Genomic DNA, 20,509 nt, shown 5'->3' on the forward strand with positions numbered 1-20,509 from the left:
TGCAGATATGCAATTTTATTGTGTCACTGTAGTTAAATCGCTGACGTTTTCCGGTCCCGAAAATTTTTTTCAAAGCGGAACTCCCTGTACTCCTGAATATTTTAAATAGCGAGTATATATTGGTTTTCTGATAACAAAATTTACTGTATACTATATATTTCGAAAATTTTATAACAAGGATCACAAGAGTATTCAATAAGTCTATAGAATAAGTAATAAAAAAATATTTTTTATTTACAAAAGAGCGCCGATAAAAATCGATATAGCGTTTTTAACGATTATATCCAATTTTTTTACGCCCGTTGAAAAAGACGTCTCTAGAAAACACTCTAAAATTGGTCAAAATTTCAGAGATTTTCGTAATTTGAGTTAAATCGCCAGTCGGTTATTATTATTAATCGTATCGAGACAGTTTATTTGGTATTACAATGTAATCACTACAATGTGCTTCGTGTTAGAATCTGCTGATCGTAGATCGCCCAGGAACGCCTTCCCCATGCTTCTTCTGTGCAATGTCGTGAATGCTTCTTCCGTGCTCCTGAAGGTTTGTGGGCAAAGGCGGTGCATTTTATTACGTTTTGTCACAGTAAAAATGTCTTTTTCTCGACATTCATTTGCTTGCACCGGGCGTGACTCGAACTCACAACTGTGATAATCGAATCAGAGATATCACCGCCCAAGAGCCAACGGTCTTGCCTATTGCGCCACTATGATCCCCGCCAGTCGGTACACAACCATCTCATCAGGCACAATTCTTTTGAATCTGGTTTTGAGAATATGATGGATGAAGGACAAGTTCAATCGCAATTTCGTGAATTTTGTTTCGTTTTTGGTTTTTCGGTTTTGGTCGAAAGTGAGTAAATGCGCCAGCCATTGTACTAAAGAGCTTTTTCATGCCGAAAATAAATGTAAGATGTTGAACATACGATCATACGACATCCTTATGATTTTAGCTAACTCACTTACTTTCACTTTAAAATCGTTCAATACAACATCTTTGATTTTTCGATGTTTTCTGAAATATTGACAATTTTTGGGCGTCCAGATCATTAATTATCATTTTTTTGTAATGCCACACCGGTTTTGTAATGCCACCGGTTAGTCCGGTTAATACCTATCTAGCTTGGAATTGGTTTGGATCGTCATGGTATTGCATATACATTAGTGTTTCATTTAAAAAACTAAATAAACTTAGAATTTCCCATTAAAAAAACACTACGGTTGGAAACTTTTTATAGCTGTAACTGGAAAATCACCTAGTTCGATTGCTGACAAATTTTGACACATTTCATTTTAAAGATGGCTGATTTAAGTTGCATTATTCAAGATTTTTTGATAGTGGTGCCATTTATGTGTCCTGTTGAATGACCTATTATTGCGTATCATCTTAATCATCTTAATAAGTGCGTAAGTGAACAAAATTTCGAGAATAAGCAAAATAACACGATCAATTGTTTTTTTCAAGAGTTATAATATTAACTTAACGCAAGAGTTTTCCAATTACGTAGAACAAAATCATTTATAATGGCTCAGGCACATCTATTAGATGAGGAAAATTTCATGAAATCAAAATTCACATCCCTTTCTTTTTCACACAATTTGCATGTCTAGTATGTCTATCTCATTCTTTTGCATATCAAATTCGATAGAACTAAACTTAATTTGGTGTGATGTTTAAAAGAAGAAGAAGAGTGCGAAAGAATGAGATAGATATATGAACTGGTTGTGAGAAAGAAAGGTATTCGAATTTCGACTAATTTTCCTGATTTAAAAAGTGTGCCAGAGCCATAGTCCTAAAAATCCAAAGAAGTACATAGAAAAAGTCTCGTTATAGGATTAAATGCTTAAGAGTTGCTGGTTACTTAGGTAACAAGATGAGGTTATGTCAAAAAAGGCTTATGAAATAATAAACGAAACAAAAATCAAAATTTCCTAAATATGGTTGCATTTATTTTGATGTATTTGCCTGATATAATTATTATATTTTGTTATTTTTATTTTATTTATTGACGCCTTTTTTTTAAAGTAAAAAAGAAATCTAACATTAACCTCAGACTATTCTGATATTTTATCAAATTATTCAGTAAAATAATTTTTTTGTCCTTTTATTCGCAAACGTTATTGTCTAGTCAGTGTATCCGACTCTTTTAGACACTCTTCCTCTTCTCGTAAGTATCATAACAATTTCTAAATCTAATTTTAAATAAATTTCTATTTATTTAAACCCAAGTGCGAAGGAGTAAGGATAGCCATATACATTATAAATTTGGAAAAAGGATGAAAATAATTTGCAAGTAGGGTAAAATCAGGTAATTTGGAACCATTTACAATTTGGGACAGTTCAGATTTTCTCACTGTTTCAGATTAGAAAAGAGAAAACAAAGACCGCAAAATAGAAGAAAAAGACGATTAAGAAAAAAAGGAACAGATTTTTTCCTTTTGAATCTCTAAAACAGTGAGAAAATCTCATTGTAAATGAGATTGTAAATGGTTCCAAATTGTAAATGTTTCCAAATTACCTCATTTTACCCTAATAGACATACAAAAAAACTTTAATTTCCGGATTATTAGTAAACGAAAACCTCTGGTTCCGCAGATTAATTTCAGATTAAATTGAAAAAACGAGGCAACCGACAAAATTTAAACAGTGAACTTAGGGTAAGTGTGCTAAATTTCGGCATAGTTGCATATAAGCACCGAAGTCCTAAGTTTGAAATGCAATATTTTTAATTCATATTGATATTTTTTTTCCTTCTTTTTCAGAAGGGTTTTGTGGAACCTTGAAAACTAGTTTATCATCTTTGTTTTCTTTAAATCACTTCCTAAAATATTGAAAAAATTAATAAAAATCTGGACATTGCTTTGGGTAGTATTCCGGCCACTTTGTGTGAAATTCCGGCCACCTTTTTTTCTGACCACCTTTTGTGACGCAACGGATGGAAAATTTCAAAACGTCAAACGGAACGAGTTTAATATTTAGTTTAATACGTTTATATGACCCACAAGCCCTGAGATCTTCCGTGTAATTTGTCCTGAAGACCTGAAGAGTAGCATCTCAAATTTACGCGCAGATTCCCGTACCAATTTGCCCTTCCTGAACTCTTCCAATGCCTTTTCCACATCATCTTTTTCGTAAAAGCGATGGTTTTTTTTTCTGTGGACATTGTAGAACTCAGAAATTGAAAAAAACATAAAATGAATAAGAAATTTAGGAAAGGAAAAGATGTTGCCGGAATAGGCAACACTACATCACCGGAGAGACGCTCACAAAGTATATACTTTTTTACGCGAAATACAGGATCCAGCTGGGAAATATTACCCGAAATTTAAAGATTGATTCACTATTAACATAAACAGAAACAAACTTAAATGAAAACTAATCATTTTTCATGAAAAAACATCGAAGGAAAACCTTCTGTCTGCACTTCACCAGAAATCACAAGACTGTTAGAAACACAATCGATCTGCCACATTTTTTATAAGACTCTTTCCACACTGAGTTTTTACAACGCAATTTAAATTCAAATTATAACCTAAAATTTAACGGTCTTTGTGTTAATACATCCTAAAATGAATAAATATTTAAAAGCAAAATGAATTCATTGACTATTCGAAGAGTACATACATAATTTTAATTAATTTATTTGCATGACCGAAATTACACTCAAAGTGTCCGAAATTAGAATCTGGCCGAAATTTGGCACACTTCCCCTATATCATGCCTCTGTCACATCTTTTAGATCAGGAAAATGTAATAAAATCAAAATTCACAGCCCATTCTTTTTCGCACGTTCTGCATTTGTCTATCTCTCTCTTTCGGACTCTTCTTTTTCTTCTTCTTTTTTAGATCATCATATCAAATTGAATTTAGTTCAATCCCAATTCGATGTCGAAAAAATTGGGATAAACAATATACAAAACTTTTGAGAAGGAAAGGTGTATGGGGGGGGGGGGGTATGTGAATGAAATTTATGGTATGATGAAGGCTTTAAAAAATCTTGTCCATCTGTTAATAAATTTGCACAAAAATCTATAACTCGACTAAGTCGGATAATCAATTCAAAATAGATAAAATCGTAAATTAGCATCATATTTTAATAGGTTTACGTAAGTCTTACTTTTCATTAATTTGTAGGGAGAAAATTGATTGTAATCAATATTTTCCTGACAAAACAAAAAAAATTAACGTTTATGTACCAATTTGTTGTGAATTAAACATATTTAATTAGAAAGCTAATGTTATTGAAAATAAGAAATTCATTAATAATAATTCTAACATTATATACTCTAAACTCTGCAAAATTCTTCCGCAATCTTCAATCAATAGTTATACTTATTAGACTACCACGTTGTTTAAGTTTTTCTAGAAAAATTTGCGCATTAAATTTCTTCATGGCCAAGAGAAAGTACATTATACTTTTCCTCTGCATTTTCTTGGTGCATCGCGTGATGGTTCTTTGGGGCGATATTGATTCACGTCACTGTCGCTCTTCAACTTGAGTCTCATAGTTCAACAAACTCATTTTATTTCCTCTCTCGCTATTTGCTTCTTTTTCCGACTCTCAATATAGTATTCGCCTTAATTTAGGAGTCTATCGATGGACATTATTGCATTTACAGACAATCCCAAATTTAGTCGATAGTCAAAAATAGATGATTTTACCATTTACGAATGAGTCTTTTATTGCAACCTTCAACTTGATCTCATCTTCCTCAGCTGCATCCAGTGAAATTTTCTGGGCATACCTCTTCTTGGAGATTGTGCCGGATTCGAGGTCAGTTTTTGGTGTGTCGGGAGGGAAGGTTTCGTCATTTGTGTCAAACGATTGGAATATGTATAAATGGTAAAATGTTGCCAAAAAAGAACGGTGTACAAAAAATGTTGGTTCATTTTGGTCACAGAAAGACTCAGTTAAGCAACGTGAGATGTTCTTGTTTCCGTCCATTAGTTTGTGGTCAATTTTGGTCATCAGCTTGATGGTCCAGTCAGTTGAGAGCAATGTGAATCGTTGTGTAGAAAATTCCGCCCTCAGAGGTTCAGAATATGCTTCCAACATCTTCTTTAAGTACTATGATAGGTAAAATTGTGATATAGTTCAAAATCAATTAAAGTTTAGTTTGTGCAATAACCAAAATCGTCTTGCAGTCGAGGCAACCTCTATCGCATTACCACAATTCAAAACCATGAATCCCGATTCCTACTTCGGGATCTTCATCGAAATCAAAAATACGCCATTATTGTCCCAGGCTGGAGGGAGACCTGTGAACTAGAATGGGTCTTTGACCTAGTTCGAAATCTTATTGCTCACCGTGGAGGCACAATTTTGTGTATGGATTACACAATTTACAGTGCAGAATCATACTTTCGCCTTGTGCGGCATTTCGACGCCATTGCCGAGGTCCTTACGAGGAAGCTATGTGATTTAGAATTGATAGGCCTACCTCCAGCAGTTGGATTTCTTTTCGGGTTCAGCTATGGGGGGCAGTTGGTATCAGAAGCTGGAAGAAGAGTCGGCCCTGGAAGGATTAAAGAGATTGATAGTAGGTTTTCAATACCCTTGCGAAGACCTAGTCTCATTTTTTTTCCTTTTTTTTAGTCTGCGATATGGCTGGCCCAGGCTTTGAAAGCAAAACCCCTCCCAATCATTCCTTAGCGGCTGAGAATGTTCAGTGTATCCACACGAGCAGGGATAAAGGTATCCGGTATAGTACTTGTCATCAGGATTGGAAAATGGGAAACTGTGGTTTGACCCAGGACGCTGCTGGAAAACCTCCTTTGGGTTCTCACGGACTTTGTCCCTATTTCTACAACATTGCCTTCAAGTATGACTTTTTTGCCATACCTCGACCTACAGTTTGTGCATCAAAGTCCTCTGGGATAGCAGGGGCTTATCCGACTGGGTATAAAATGGGATACCTGGAGAACAGAAAAGGGTAGGTCTAGCATTTATTATTTTTCAATTACCAAACATAACTTGTTTTTAAGTAATTTGGTAAGATTCAGATTCTTTGCTTTAAGTACCTGCCCGTAACTATAAGGTTATAGGTTTCTTAAGAGGCTACGTGGGTCAAGAAGGCTAAAGAAATCATAATATTTTCTCTATTTTTTCAGCATAATTAAAAAAATATATTTAATTGAAGCTTTATATGATTTTTTAATTTTTTTAAAGTAAACGACATAAAAAAGATTTGATAATATGTGTTCAAATTTTTTTTTTATTTTCTTGAAATTGAAAAATGTTAACCTGAATTTAATGATTTTTCTAGATCTTGGAAAAATGCTTTTGGCTTTTACTAATCGTTTTTGAAATAGGTTAAAACTTCTTGTCGAATGTATTCCTTAGTTGAATAATGTAATTTTACCTGCACTAATACTTTGGTAGAGATTATTTTACCCTAATATATTTCAAAGAACATCTATAAATATAAAATGGGAGATATAGAATTTTGAACTGTACATAAGGCTTTATTTAATTCAACTTTGAAAAACAGAAAATATAATGTAAAAATAATTAGCTAATTTTGATAATTGTTTTTCAAACTAAAGCTAAATAATTTTTTTTAGCATTGATCGCTTGTAACCGATAATATTGAAATTGGATTTTTTGTGTACTTGTAAAATTTGATTAAATATTTGTAACTCCAACTACTGATGATTTTCTAAAATCTTAACACAGTTATCCAAAAATTTAAAAATTTTTAAATAAGTTTTTTTTAAATAAATTTTAAAATATGATCTCAAAGTGAAGCAAAATGTGATAAAACAGATTTCTTTCACAAACTTTTGAAAGATCTAAAATAGTTTCAATCTCCACGATCTTAAGGCTTCCATACATTATAAGGAATTTTTGTCAATTTATAGAGCATTTTGAAGAAAGTCGCATTTTGACAAAAATGTCTCATAGTATTTAAAGGTCATTATGATAACTTAACAGCTTCGCATTTAATTGAAATCAATTTTTCTGTACTTTGAAAGAGAAATGAACCATTTGATCTTTTTTCTTAAAGTCGTTCTTGTAGATGATCCTAAAAATATCGAGATTTTCGAGATCCCGGGATTTTCGGAATTTATAGTACAAAAGATTTTCGGAACTCTTGAAATTTGCAATGCCTCTGAATGTTTGATATCCTAGGTTACTTGAGGTTTCGAAATTAACAGAATTTTAAGGTTTACGGAGTCCTAAGATTTTCGGTGTCTCACGATCTTCGAAATCCGAGGACATTTGAGGGCCTGAGATATTCGAGATTATAGCATATTTAGGTTCATTATATTTTTTTTCAACAAGTGAATACTTTTTACCACATTATAACTAGTAAAATATATATTTTTTTTATTAAAGAATTTCTGAAGCGAAAACTATTTCAAAAACCTATAAACGGACAATGGATTTGTGTTAAGATATTCCAAATAATTTCGAAAACAGTTACTTTTGTAAAATAAATTTATATAAGGGAATATAGGAATGATTCGCACAGAGTGAACCTTCAAACAATGTGAATTTTCCCATTGTTTGCAAAGAGCTGACTTAATACTTCTCATCGCGTCTCATGGAGAGAAAATTTGCGTTGTTTGAAGGTCCACTCTGTGCAAACCATTCCAACATTCCCCTATAAATATGTCTTGAAAGAAAGATATTTTAAAAGAAAGGCTTAAGATTTAAATACTTACTAATTCTTGCTTGAAGCACTTAAAAATTAAACGTTTAATAAAATTTATCCAGGTTATTATGGTAAAACTTTCAAGTGTAGAAGTTTTTGTCATGGATTGGTGAGAATTTTAAAATTTTCGACTTTTGTCACAATTTGCCCCACGCTTCCCTATAACATATTAATCGAATCAACTAAGGTTTTCTTTCTTTTAACCAAAATTTTTATGTTTCATCTTTCAGAACTGTCCGTGGAGAATTATTTGCAACAACCACAAAGCATTATCCCTACACAATTGTCCCTCGAACAGGTAGCCTCCTGTCCAATCTTCTGGCTGAGTACCAAAGCTCTTTCAACGGTACTGAAAGCTTTCATATGGCAAGCTTACAATTTGTAGACAAAAATTGAGAAATAGAGACAAAGGTGAATTTTGAATAAAACCAATTATTGTCTGATGGATTTTCTCTTTAAATCAATTACATAAAATTATATGTATAGTCTTTGGATGTGCCCATGCCCAATTCGATCAATTTTAAAATGTATATTCCACTTGAGCAATGCAAATTTTTCATGAATGAGAACATTTGGCAATAGAACATCGAGTTTCACTTCTTATAAATAACTCTTCCCGATTTCAGTAAGAATGGAAATGTGGAAAAAAAATAGTCTGAGGAAAGCTTATTGAAGTTTTCTCTATATATCTTGAGAGACTCTCGCGGAATTAAGCAAGATACTATATTTGTTATTTAATACCCGAAGCTTTTCCTTCTTGAATGTCCAAAGACTTGCATGTGGTTTTTCGCAATGGAACCGGCTTGGTGGCCTCTAAGGCTGCAATTCTCAAAACAAATCGCTACCAACGATAAACACGTTCCACACGTTGGTGAATTGTGGGGCAGAATTTTTAATTTTCTGCAAGAGCCGCAAACTCTGAGGGAAAAATCTGAAAATATAAGACGACGCGTCATTTCACAATATGCGCTCTAAACTACATGGACCTGAAGCTGAGAAAGGCACTTGAAGTTGAGTGGCTCAAATAAGCACCATTAATTCACATTGCAATTGATCTCATGTTGATCGCCTTTTCGACTCTTAAATCGTCATGAATTTTTTCCACTACTTGATGAGAGTGAAGAAGATCGCTGAATTGCGAGCATTATGTAAGGAACATTTTTAAAGAGACATCTTTGGGTTATCTAATCACCAATTTTTGCTAAATCCATGAACAAATTGTGAGGTGTGAGCCAAGGAGGATATTAAATTGAATTGAATTGGTTTATTGTGATCTTTGTTTTTTTGAATTCCGCTGGTAGCCATCGCCGTCTTATTATAAATTCGAACCTACAGGCCAAAACGACAGACAAGCATTTTCCTGGTATTTTACCAAAAATTGAAAAAATTTTTCGTTAAATTTTTTTCTTCTTTATTTTAATTTAGTATCCTTGATGATTATGTATTTTATAAATGTATAAAACATTCGTTAAAATTTACGAATAAACTAACGTATCTCAACCAAATAACGCTAATGGCATGAGTTCAAAGACTTTCGTTAAGAATTTTCTTCATGTTCATTTTAATATTATTAAGCTAAATTTTATGACACATTCGCCTACATAGCCTCGTTAAATATCCTTGACTATCTTTGCTTCGTCAACCTTCATTACTAATCGTTAAAATTTCAAACATTCGCCGTTATTAAACTCTCACCTCTTCTTACACTGTTTTTTTCTTTGACACCCATAGATCATCTCAAAATACAAAAATAGCACATGTTAGAGACCTTTTGAGCACCTGAAAAAATCTTCAATGGCTTTGCTTTCACAGTCAATAGGCAAATAAATGGCTCTTTGCAAGATTCCCCCAAAAAAGTCTCTCATCTAATGGTCAAAACTGATTTTGGGGTGGGAAAGGAGTTGAAGAATTGTGGCAAGAAATGAGGCTTTTCGTGATTCGTATAAATTGCTTAAAGCTCCCTGGGCACGCGATCAGTGAACTTCCACCTGAATACAATTTCCATGGTTTATTTGGATCTCCTATTGGGTGGCATTTTCCCCCCTATTGCCAAGTATCTCGCAATTCACCTGCATTTTTCCGCGCCGTGGGCAATTTTCCAGCATTTGGCAAACCTCTCCTTCCTAACTCAACTCACTCTCGCGCGATGGTCAGTTTGTAGTAGACGCCACACGCACTAGAATATAATCCGAGGAGGTGAGAGAGGATCAATTATTTTTATTTGCACCTCCGCCAGGTGTGGGCAGAATCTGTGGATTACCAGTGAATAAATTTCTCATCTGGCCACTTATCCCATTCCCAAATTATACCCCAATATCCCCTTAGAAGTACTTTCGTTAAGTTTCCTGTTTAAGAGCATCATGCCCCAATGGCGGCTAATCGCGAGTGTTTTTGTGCTTTTCATTTTTATAATGGACATTTCGGCAAGGAGAAGTCGACACAGAAGCTACCTAATGCCAGGACCTTTCTCAAATGTGATGGATTGGCGAAGGACCACCATGGAATATGCCAAAAATATACACTTCAAATACTATGATAGGTAATGAGGGTGGTTAAAATTGCCATGCTAAAATGCTTCCCTAAACAAACTGCAAATTGTTTTCAAAGTCAATGAAAATCCAAGTGAATTAACATAAATTTTTTTGTGCGAAGTGATTTATTATCTGATGATAGTTTTTTTTTAAATAGAGGCTTTTAAGTGCGATATTATAGGTCATTGCTCAACTATTTATATGCATTTAAAAGAGGACTGAAAAAATAGTACAAAAGTGTATGCAGTAGAAATAATGGATAAAATAAATTTAAATTTGAATATAAAATTCAGTAACACCCGAAGTGCTTTAGGGGAAAGTGGGGCATCTTTGAAATGAGGCCGCTTTAAAATTTGGCATTTTCTCCTATTTTTAAATGAAACTAAACATTTATGATATAATTTAGCTCAACAAATCAAATACGAAGATAAATTACATCGTGATAAGGCTTAATTCCATTTAAAATAGGAGTAAAAAGTCCAATTTCAAAGCTGCCCCACTTCCCTGTACTTCTAAAAAATTTAACAAATATGTATTAAGGGTGAGGCATAGCGGAAAGCGGGGCACTCAATGGGTCAAGTGATAGAGCACTCGCTCTATGATGCAAGTGTTCCGGGTTCGAATCCCCTTTAGGTCACCAGGAATTTTTCTGGCGCTAAAGATGTTCGGATTGCATCCAGTGAGCTTCACTGCACTTGATTCTACGGGCGTAGGACTGACAACTTCATCCCGTACAAGAAAAAATAATATTGCATTTCTAGAAATCCCCTTGCGGGAAGGCCTAGTTCCTTCATGGAAAGTTGTGCCAGCATTATTATTATAGCGGAAAGCGCGCTACCTTTGGACGGGATCGGGAATCTTCGTTTTTTTTTCCATTTTGTTTTTTACACTTTTGTTATTCCCAGTTTGTCTTTGGAATCTTTGTCTTCGGTAATTTTTGTTTTTTGGAAACTTTGTCTTTGAAAATTTTGTCTTTCATACATTTTGCACAATTATTGGAAATTTTGTCTGTCACACATTTTGCACAAGTATATTTTTTAACTTTCCAAGAATTTCCTTTTTCTCAGAAAATTTCCCTTTGCCCCAAAGGACGAAACTAAAAACCTTCCAAAAACAGAAAATTTCCCTTTGTCCCGACAGATGATACTGATAACTTTCCAAAACACAGAAAATTTCCCATTGTCCTGAATGACGAAACTAAAAACTTCAAAAAACACCATTGTAATATCATTATTTTATTTAATAAAATATACTTGTTCAAAATATATGAAAGACGAGATTTCCAAAGACAAAGTTTCCAAAAAACAAAAATTACCGAAGACAAAGATTCCAAAGACAAACTGGGAAAAACAAAATGGAAAAAACAAATATTCCGCAAACCCCTTCGGACGACTCAAACTTCGGACAACTCATTTTTTTAATGGATTTGACCGATTCAATGATTGCATTTTAATGGATTTAACCGATTTGAGCCACAGCTCTTCTCAAGAAATTTGAAGCGTTGGATTAGCTCATAAAATTTAATATTATAATGGGCCAGAGTAACTAAATCATATTAAAAAATGAGTTGTTTGAAGCTTGAGTCATCCGAAGGTTGCACTCAAATTTTTTCAAATTTTTTTTTTCAAAAAGAAAAAGATAAATTACTTCTTAATTCAAACAATAAATTCAATATATATTTTTATTACATTAAATTTTTAAATTAAATATGGGAGACTGAGGCACAATTAATGAAAACTTTTATTGCGTATAATTTGTAAAAAAAATAATATTTTTGTATCGGGCTAATAAATATTTCAATGAATAGAAAGAAAGTTATTTACGTCTATTAAGTAATGGTTTCCTTAATATTCCTTTTTTTTATAAACTATAACAAGCCACTGCTGCTTAATTCTATCCGTGGCTAACTCTACCCCGGTCTTCCCTAATAAGACAAAAAATCAAACCCAAATATCTCTTAAGTTTATTTAGTATGTCAATAATTAAATATTAATATATGCTGAATATATTTCAAAATTAAGAATTTGATTTTGACATTTGCAAATAAAACCAAATAGTTCAAATTCTAAATAAGGTAATAATTCTAATTCCAATTCAAGTTAATATAAAAAGCTTTATCAAAATTTAATAATAATTTTTTAGACTTTAGATCTGAACTTAGAGGCCATCAATGACCTAAAAATAAGCAAAGAAATTTTAAATTTAATCTTAAAATATATCGTTCAATAAAATTTTGCAAAAAAGGATGCTCAACAACAATGTGTTTTTAAAGGATGTTCAAAAGAAGCTATTGGTCAAAATAGGCCATAAGGCCTCAGACCCTAGATAGGGGGTAGGTAACAAAACAGAAATCATTACAAAATGCTCCCTAGATTACAAATAATAAATCGTAAGATTAGTTCATAAGTTTCCGCCGTTTACCAACTTTACCTCACGCATTTGAAAAGTTAAATTGACAATGACTTGAATTTTCTAATTTCTTATTAGTCAATATATTTCGAATATGATTTAATATTAAATATTAAGGGCTAATGCTTCATTAGATTCTGAGAAATCAATAAAATTGGTTGTTATTCAGGAGAACTGGACTAAACCGAATAAACCTTTATGTACTGAACACACTTACGACTTAAGCCTAAAGACGGCTAAACGTAATAATAATCAAAATAATAGCCTCAATAGTGAAACCAAGATCAAGATCAAAAATTCAAGCTGTTAAATGTGTTAAATATTTCCAAGATCAAGATTTCATATTCTGTTGCGAAGCAATTATGAAACTTAAAATGTCTTAGCTAAGAACTAAGATTTTTAGATTTTCCACATTTGACGAAACGTCAATTCTGACAAATATCTTCATTTTTCTGCTGAATTTGTTGAAATTTCATCATGCAAATTAGGAAAATATTTATAGTTTGTTTTAAATGAGATGCCATAATCGGGAGTAAAGGAATGCAAACAATACTTACGCGTCGTATGATAAACCCTGAAATGCTTATGCAAAATATGATTCTTTTGCAGGTATTCTCAGTATGTTGTACATCGATACGTACATATAAAAATACGTACCATTTCGGTTAAATTACAAAATCAAATAAACTCTTCAAATTGTTAGTTATCTTTAAAATTCCAAGCACCTCCGAGAGGTTCTTGGGATTATTTCAAGAAAACAAGAAATTAGACGCCTTGTAATCTCGCAATATTGGTTCCAGAATTGCTAAAATCTTGATATCCATACGGTTTGGTCTTGAATTTCAAGATTCCAAGACGTTTGACGCGTTTGACAGATTTGACATTTTGATTTTGATTTCTTGATATCATAAAATCAAATTTTTGAATTTTTCTTGATCTTGATCTTGGTATCAAAATTGTGGTTAATGATTAGACTAAATTCCCATCAGCCATCGGCTTTTATGCTTAGGGATGAATTAATTAGAAGATGGAAATATAATCTAATCATTGTTTTGATTAGAATTACATTAAGCCATCTCTCGGCTTAAGTCGTTAGTGTGCCCAGTACATTAGTCTGAAAGCCGCTCTATAGTAGCCTTTAAAATTCTCCCAAGAATTCTGTAATATTTCTAGACATTTTCCTTTGAATTATCCAAGAACTTATCACACCTTATGCTGTATTCTACTATTCAAATCGTTCTTATTGGGTTAATGAGCCTTTATGAGTTTCACATTATAAATTATATTAAATAATATGTATCTTCTAATAGATATTCTCTCTAATCGAAACAATTACCCGCCCCTTTCAATTTAAATAAACTTTATATCATGACCCCAATTCACTATTAGACTCTTTTTCCCATTCGATATATAATATTGTCTATAATAATTTAATACAGCAATTAAATTGTAACAAGAGCATGTGTTGCCGCTCTTTCCCGTCTAAGACTTTTGGAATTGCGCGCGCGAAAATACTGCACTTGCAACTAGGTTGGGTGGTAAATTGCAATATGCGAAAAGTTGCGCATATAAATACATTTCCTAACTTCCAACGACACTGCACTATCGAATCATACCTGTTTCTCTATGATTTAAGATTTTTGGCTGGATTTTTCTTAGTCTTCTTGCGCGGAGTACTTAACCTAGTTTTTTTTTCTAAATTCATTTCGGGCTGTTAAAAACAGCATAAAGTTTGTAATTAAGAAATGCCGGTGATCTTGTTTAAAACACTTTCCTCCGAGTGATTGCTTTTTGTAGGTTAAAAAAGTTTAATAGGTGTTTTATTTTAATTGATGGTTTGTCACTTTGCAGAGTGCAAAGAACTCATGGAGAGGTATTTCAGATATGGAATTCTGTGCATTTTACAGAAGCAAGATTTGAATGAATGGCCAGTTAACGGATCCCAACACATTGACTTGTCAGTCTTTTCCCCTTCTTCGGAAAAACCTGCTTCAAATCAGAGGTGAAATCAGTTATGAGGAGGTATCATAGAATTATAATTAAGCTTGCAGGTTACAGTCACAATTACTTAGATTTTCCAACAGGCCTCAGCCTTGAATAGTACGATGACAAAAGGTGCAATTTTCCCACAAAATAAAAGCTCATGGTGCATGAAGTGAAGAGTGCAGTTGATTATGTATGCCGCAGGAAAATGCCGGATAGGGGAGCATACTAGCATAACTATTAACCTTGAACGCCTTTTTTCTCTTCATGTTTTTCACTTTTATTTTCTTTGAGCGTGATCTGAGGGAGTTGCGCAACTTTCTCAGGCAAAATTGCCGCTGGAAGCACGCATCAATTTTGCAAGTGGTAATTTTTCACGTTGACTTTTCCTTTGCAGTGACACCCAACTTGTATCTATTTCTAATTTACTAATGGAAGAAGCGAGTGGCTTCAGCCTTTGCAATCCAGAGGACAAATTTGCCATTGTTGTGCACGGATGGAAGGAAAGCTGCGATACGGAGTGGGTGCCTCAAATGGTATCAAGTAAGTAAAAAGCAAAAAATATGTTACTCTTCGGCACATTATTAATGCTTGACTTGATGTTTGAACTTAACAAAGAAAACTATACTAAGCTATAATATACGGTAATTACTATCAGGGACACGAATAAATTTTTTTTAATTTTTACTCGCAAGTCAAACGATAGGGGAGACTGGGGCAAAAAGTCACAAATCGAAAAATTCAAAATTCAATATCTTCCAAGGTAAAAAAGATAGCAGCTCAAATTGCTTTTTTAGATAGCCTCCATAGACCTTCTTCAATGTCGTAAGTTTCTTAGAATTCGAACAAGGAATTTAGAAAATAAAAAATATCGAAATTTTTAGCCCTATTTTTGAAATATTTTCCCTGCAGAAGATAACAATTATTTATGAATTTATAAACTTTACAATTATTACCTACTTATTTTCCAAGATTGATGCACTGGTGAATATTTTCTAAATAATTTGGATTTTTTGAATACGAATCCACTATCTATTTCAGAATTTCACAAAAGTTCTTTTCTCCAGAAATCCTTTTATTAAAAATGGCCACTTGGGGTAAAAAGTAACAAAAGGTATAGAGCAAAAAGTAACAAAAAAGCGAAGCAATTTCTTATGTCCCACGATGAAAAGAAACGTAATTATCATGTCTCGCCACTTGTTGTTTGCATTGGTCAAACGATTTGCAGTCTTTTGTGTGTTTTTTCTAAAATATCTTGAAATGCGCTTTTCTCGTTTTCTCACTTTTCTCACAGAGAAAATGTGTTTTACAAAGGTATGAATAAATTTTCTATGAAAATATGTCCTCTAGGTATTTTTTCAAATTTACGGAAGCCTGTAATGAAGCGAATCAAAATATGATAATACCCAATGTCTGGTACTATTTTCCCCAGCATTTTCGAGAATAGTCACAAAATTACCTTTTAGAAATTGGCTCGATAAACGTATTTCCTTACAAAATAGAGGAAAATTACTTTCACAAAGTTGTAGAGCGGTAAATTTCCGATAAAACTGCGCTAATTAGAAATTTTTGAAGCGCTCGAGTAGCTTGTAAAAAAAATAAAATATCCGTTTTATGACTTTTTGCCCCAGTCTCCCCTATCTAAAAAATGCTATAGCGGGAGGTGCTACAGTGTTGAATTGGAACTCGATTGGAATAGGACCTTTTTTTCCTATTTTTAAATGGACTTAGCCTTATCTTAATGTAATTTAGCTTCCCAATATTATTTTGTGAAGCTAAATTATATCATGGTAAGGTCGATTTCTATTCAAAATTAGAAGAAGAAAACGCTATTTAAGAGGTGCCCTATTTTCCCCTAATGATATTTATTGAGCCGCCTATCCATAAGTCTTTCTGTATGTCTCGTCTATCCCCTTACTTCTCTGCAAGCAGAGTTACAGGCCGAACAGTTAGAGATAGGGATATGAAATCTTTAGGGGATCTCCCATCCATACTTCCTGTTTAGCATGACTAAATTACCTTTAATATTGGCGGATATTTCGAGGATAATAACCATGAATTAACCTTCTTACGAATTTTTAATTTGATAATATTGACATATCTACAGGATAAATTTATCACCCGATTTGATCTTGTCTATATTTATTGATAATGCCATTGAATCTTCAAGAAAAACTGGTGATATATACATTGTAACCACATTATAATTTTTTGTCCAAAAGTGTACATCTTTTATTTGGCAATATCTAGGTGTATTAAGGGATTAGGTGGGTCAATAAAACAAAAAGAAAAAAACAGAACAATTAATAAAATCTTCATCATATAAAATGAATCAAGCCCTTAGGCATATGAAAATAAAACGTTTAAACTATATTTTTTGTAAATCTCGTTTAAAAATTTTTAAAAAGGCAGCCATTGAGGTGTAAATTTTGGATTTTTTTTGAAAAAAAAAACATTTCGGTGGAGAAGATTTATCAGAGTAGGGTCATATGATATTAAAAATGCAAATATTTTCTGTAAACTGATGAGCTAAACTCGTCTTTGAACGCAGGATTTTATATTTACTTGATCACAACTTATTCTGCAAGACGACATTTAGTGTAAAATAAAAAAAAATCTCCCAAAAATTTAAATTCCCTTCTTAAAAATATTTCGTTCAAGGACTAGTTTAACTCTTAAAGCTAACATGAAATATTTGGTTTTTGAAATTCGGATGAACTTACTCCGAGAAATCCTATCCACCCACGTGACCACTAAAACAAAGAAAATCTTGGATTACGAAATACTAAACATATTAAAAAGTACTCAATTCATTTAAGTTAATGTTGCCGTCATTTCTAATAAAATTATATTCATTATAAAATAATTTAGGAGTAATTAAAGGGACAAAGTTATTTCGTTGCTGTATTTCCTTTAAAATAATTGAAAATTCCTTGAAGTTTTTTTTATTATTTTACCACACTTAATGAACTAAAAAATCAACTTGTTTCTTATTAATGCTAGAATCATTTTTACTGTAATAAAGTGGATATTTTTATTTATTTAATTTTTTTTTTAAAAATCCTGATTAAAACTTAGACAAATGAACTTTGAATTAAGAAATTAAGGAATATTTCATTTAATTGATCTCAATTGGATTGGAACCGGTTCAGTTTTGTAGGAAATTCCAAGACCTTTCCAACAAGCCCAAACATGACCCCATTCGCTTGTTAAATGCACTCTCTATTGTCTTTCTAACATTTGACCTTAAAAAAACCGTTATTAGGAATGATTCAACGGTATTGTCGTCTAAGGACGAAATGTCTACCTGGGTAATCACTAAAACATATCCAAAAATGAAAAAAAACCGCACGACGCGTTTTCAAGTAATTCCAAAAAAACATGGTTTTGAAAGAAAAGTGGTGGGGTGGGGGGTAATGAGGGGCATGTTAACGATCGTTGGGTCGACTTATGGGGAGATTCCCCGAAGGTACCAAGTCGCTATCTCTTAGTGTTTGGCCTTTAGAGCTGGCGGAGATGGAAATTTTGGGGGGTGAAAATATCGAGGGATTATATCTCTCTGTGGAGTTCGAGCAGTAAAAGAACATAGGTATACGAACTAATATCGTAATACAGTGCGACTTTAATATTGTCCGGTAACAAGTTAAAAAAAAAACTCCTTACATACTGCTCTCTCTTTGAGTTTGACCAGTAATATTCCTGTCTTTAAAAATTTAATAAAGTGCGGCATTTCCAGTTTACTTATTTATTAAAAGTAGCAAATAAGCAATTATACCTATAATTTAACGATATATTTTTCGTAAGGGATATTTGTACCATGTACGGTGCCAAGGTCTTATTTTCGACTTTTTTCTGGACTCTAAAGTTTCTTCATATAAATGTTTTACTGTAGCAAAATTACAAGAAATAAATCCAAAAGAGCATCTCAATGAAATCCCGCTTCGGCAATTGCACAATCCCATGAAGAATAGATCTAAAATAACAGCAGACGGAGGAATTTCCCCCACGATTCTGGTCCCAGAAATAGCATCTTCTGACTCTTCCTTTTGCCTTCTGCAGATCTCACTGTCTTCCGAGGCGGCTGCATCATCTGCATGGACTACGGCGTCTACGCCAGCGCTGAACGCTACCTTCGGCTCTTTCGTCAATTTGACCCCATAACGGAGGTCTTAGCTGGAAAGTTACGGCTCATGGAGTCCATGGGTTTTGACCTTGGTCAGGGTTTCATTTTTGGTTTCAGCTATGGAGGCCACGTGGCTGTGGAGGCGTCGAAGAGGGTGGGGGTCCGACGTCTGGAGGCCATAGACATTTGTGACATTGCTGGCCCTGCCTTTGACTTTCGAAGGGCTCACATTGACCATCGGTCGGCAGCTAAGAATGTCCAGTGTGTCCATACGAGTAGGGACAAGGGCTCCAGGCACACAACGACCTGTCATCAAAATTGGAAGATGGGTACCTGTGGATGGTTTCAGACCGCAGCGGCGGATCCTCCTAAGGGATCTCATGGGCTATGTCCCTACTTCTACCTCAGTGCCTTTACCAATGACTTTTTGGCTGTTCCTAAGCCCATGGGATGCATGGCGCGAAAATTGGCAACCCATTGGCCTTCTGGATTCAAGATGGGCTACAATGAATATAGGAAGTGGAAGGTTCAAGGTGAACTATTCGCTCTGACCACAAAGGAGTATCCATATACGAGCAATGCAACAGAGATGAATGCCTTGGACTTCTTTCCGATGCTGGCGTCGGAATCGGAGCAGACCGAAATGGACATTGACTTCTTTGTGGAAACCACCAAAAAGCCATAAGTGTAGGGGAATAAGTGAGACTTTCCTGCGCAGCCCTAAGTTATAAATCGTTTCAAATGAGATTAAAATGGGTTTTTGAGCGAGACTGCCAATTAGCCCATCAGATATTTTATTAATTTTCGTCGTGGTTTGAGGTTTCAAGGGGTTCATAATGTTGATTTAGAGCGTACTGAAGAAAGCTTTGAATAAATGTTTTAAGATAAAGACCTCTATTCTGCCATTAAAGATAATGATACAATGTAAAAAAAAATGCATCCTAAAAGTAAATCGAGAAAAATCTCTAAAATACTTACCAAACATTTCTTGACTATTATTATTTCTTTATCTTAATTCGCAGAATAGAGGCTAATATTTGTTGAATCAACAAAAGAAAGTGTTTTATCTGATTTTAACTGACCCCCTGCAGGCTGTAAATATTTAGAAAATTCTTGGTATTTTCCAACGGGAGTGTTAAATTTAAAATTCTGTTTGAGTACACATTTTTTAAATTCTTTTAACCCTCTGAATTTGTGTGAGATGAACTTAATGTTGTGTGATCTTTTTATGAGATACTATTTCACGTTTGAATTCACATTTGAAAAAAACTCGTTAATTGTCTAATTAGAAAAATATTACTAAGGCATACTTATTGGTAAGAAATAAAAAGAGACTTTGTGCAGAATTTAATTAAATAATTGACCAATTCTAATTGACCCAAATAATTTCCGAATGGTTTTCATGCAGAAAACTATCCGCACAAGTTTTTGATAAGTATCGAGGAGGAGAGAAGAAATATTTCTGCAGAGCATAATTTCAACATAAGTATTCTCCAATATGGAGCTGACTTCGTGAAATCTGGGCGATACAGAAGAATTGAGAAGACTTGAGAGATGAAAAAGTGTTTCGTTGAGCTAGATCACCAAATGTTAGAATTGCAAATGATTGTTTTGGGTCAGTCAACCGAATCCGGAGATGATTGTGAATATGTTGCCAATGCAAATTCCCAAAGAAAAAGATAGAACGTGGCAGGAAATTGTCACAACATAATATTTTTGTTGAAGGAAAAAAAAGATGCTCCAGGAAAGATCAAAATATATTTGCGATCAATGATCTTCGAATGATTTCTCGGTGCTAGAGCCT

The 20,509-nt window shown here is 33.6% G+C and overlaps 2 protein-coding genes across 2 annotated transcripts; both read left to right on the top strand.

Annotated features, from left to right (window-relative positions):
- The first annotated feature begins 5,152 nt into the window (after nt 1-5,152).
- LOC129805004 (uncharacterized) lies at nt 5,153-8,106 on the top strand. The gene is made up of 3 exons (XM_055852805.1): nt 5,153-5,541; nt 5,598-5,934; nt 7,890-8,106. Exons 1-3 carry the CDS (start codon nt 5,331-5,333, stop codon nt 8,053-8,055), a joined length of 714 nt encoding a protein of 237 aa, XP_055708780.1. The 5' UTR covers nt 5,153-5,330; the 3' UTR covers nt 8,056-8,106.
- A 6,681-nt stretch (nt 8,107-14,787) lies between these two features.
- Nucleotides 14,788-19,763, top strand: LOC129804167 (uncharacterized). The gene is made up of 2 exons (XM_055851243.1): nt 14,788-15,125; nt 18,642-19,763. Exons 1-2 carry the CDS (start codon nt 15,014-15,016, stop codon nt 19,388-19,390), a joined length of 861 nt encoding a protein of 286 aa, XP_055707218.1. The 5' UTR covers nt 14,788-15,013; the 3' UTR covers nt 19,391-19,763.
- Nucleotides 19,764-20,509: the final 746 nt, after the last annotated feature.

Source organism: Phlebotomus papatasi, chromosome 2 (genome assembly GCF_024763615.1).
Source record: "Phlebotomus papatasi isolate M1 chromosome 2, Ppap_2.1, whole genome shotgun sequence".
Classification (NCBI taxonomy): Eukaryota; Metazoa; Arthropoda; class Insecta; order Diptera; family Psychodidae; genus Phlebotomus; species Phlebotomus papatasi.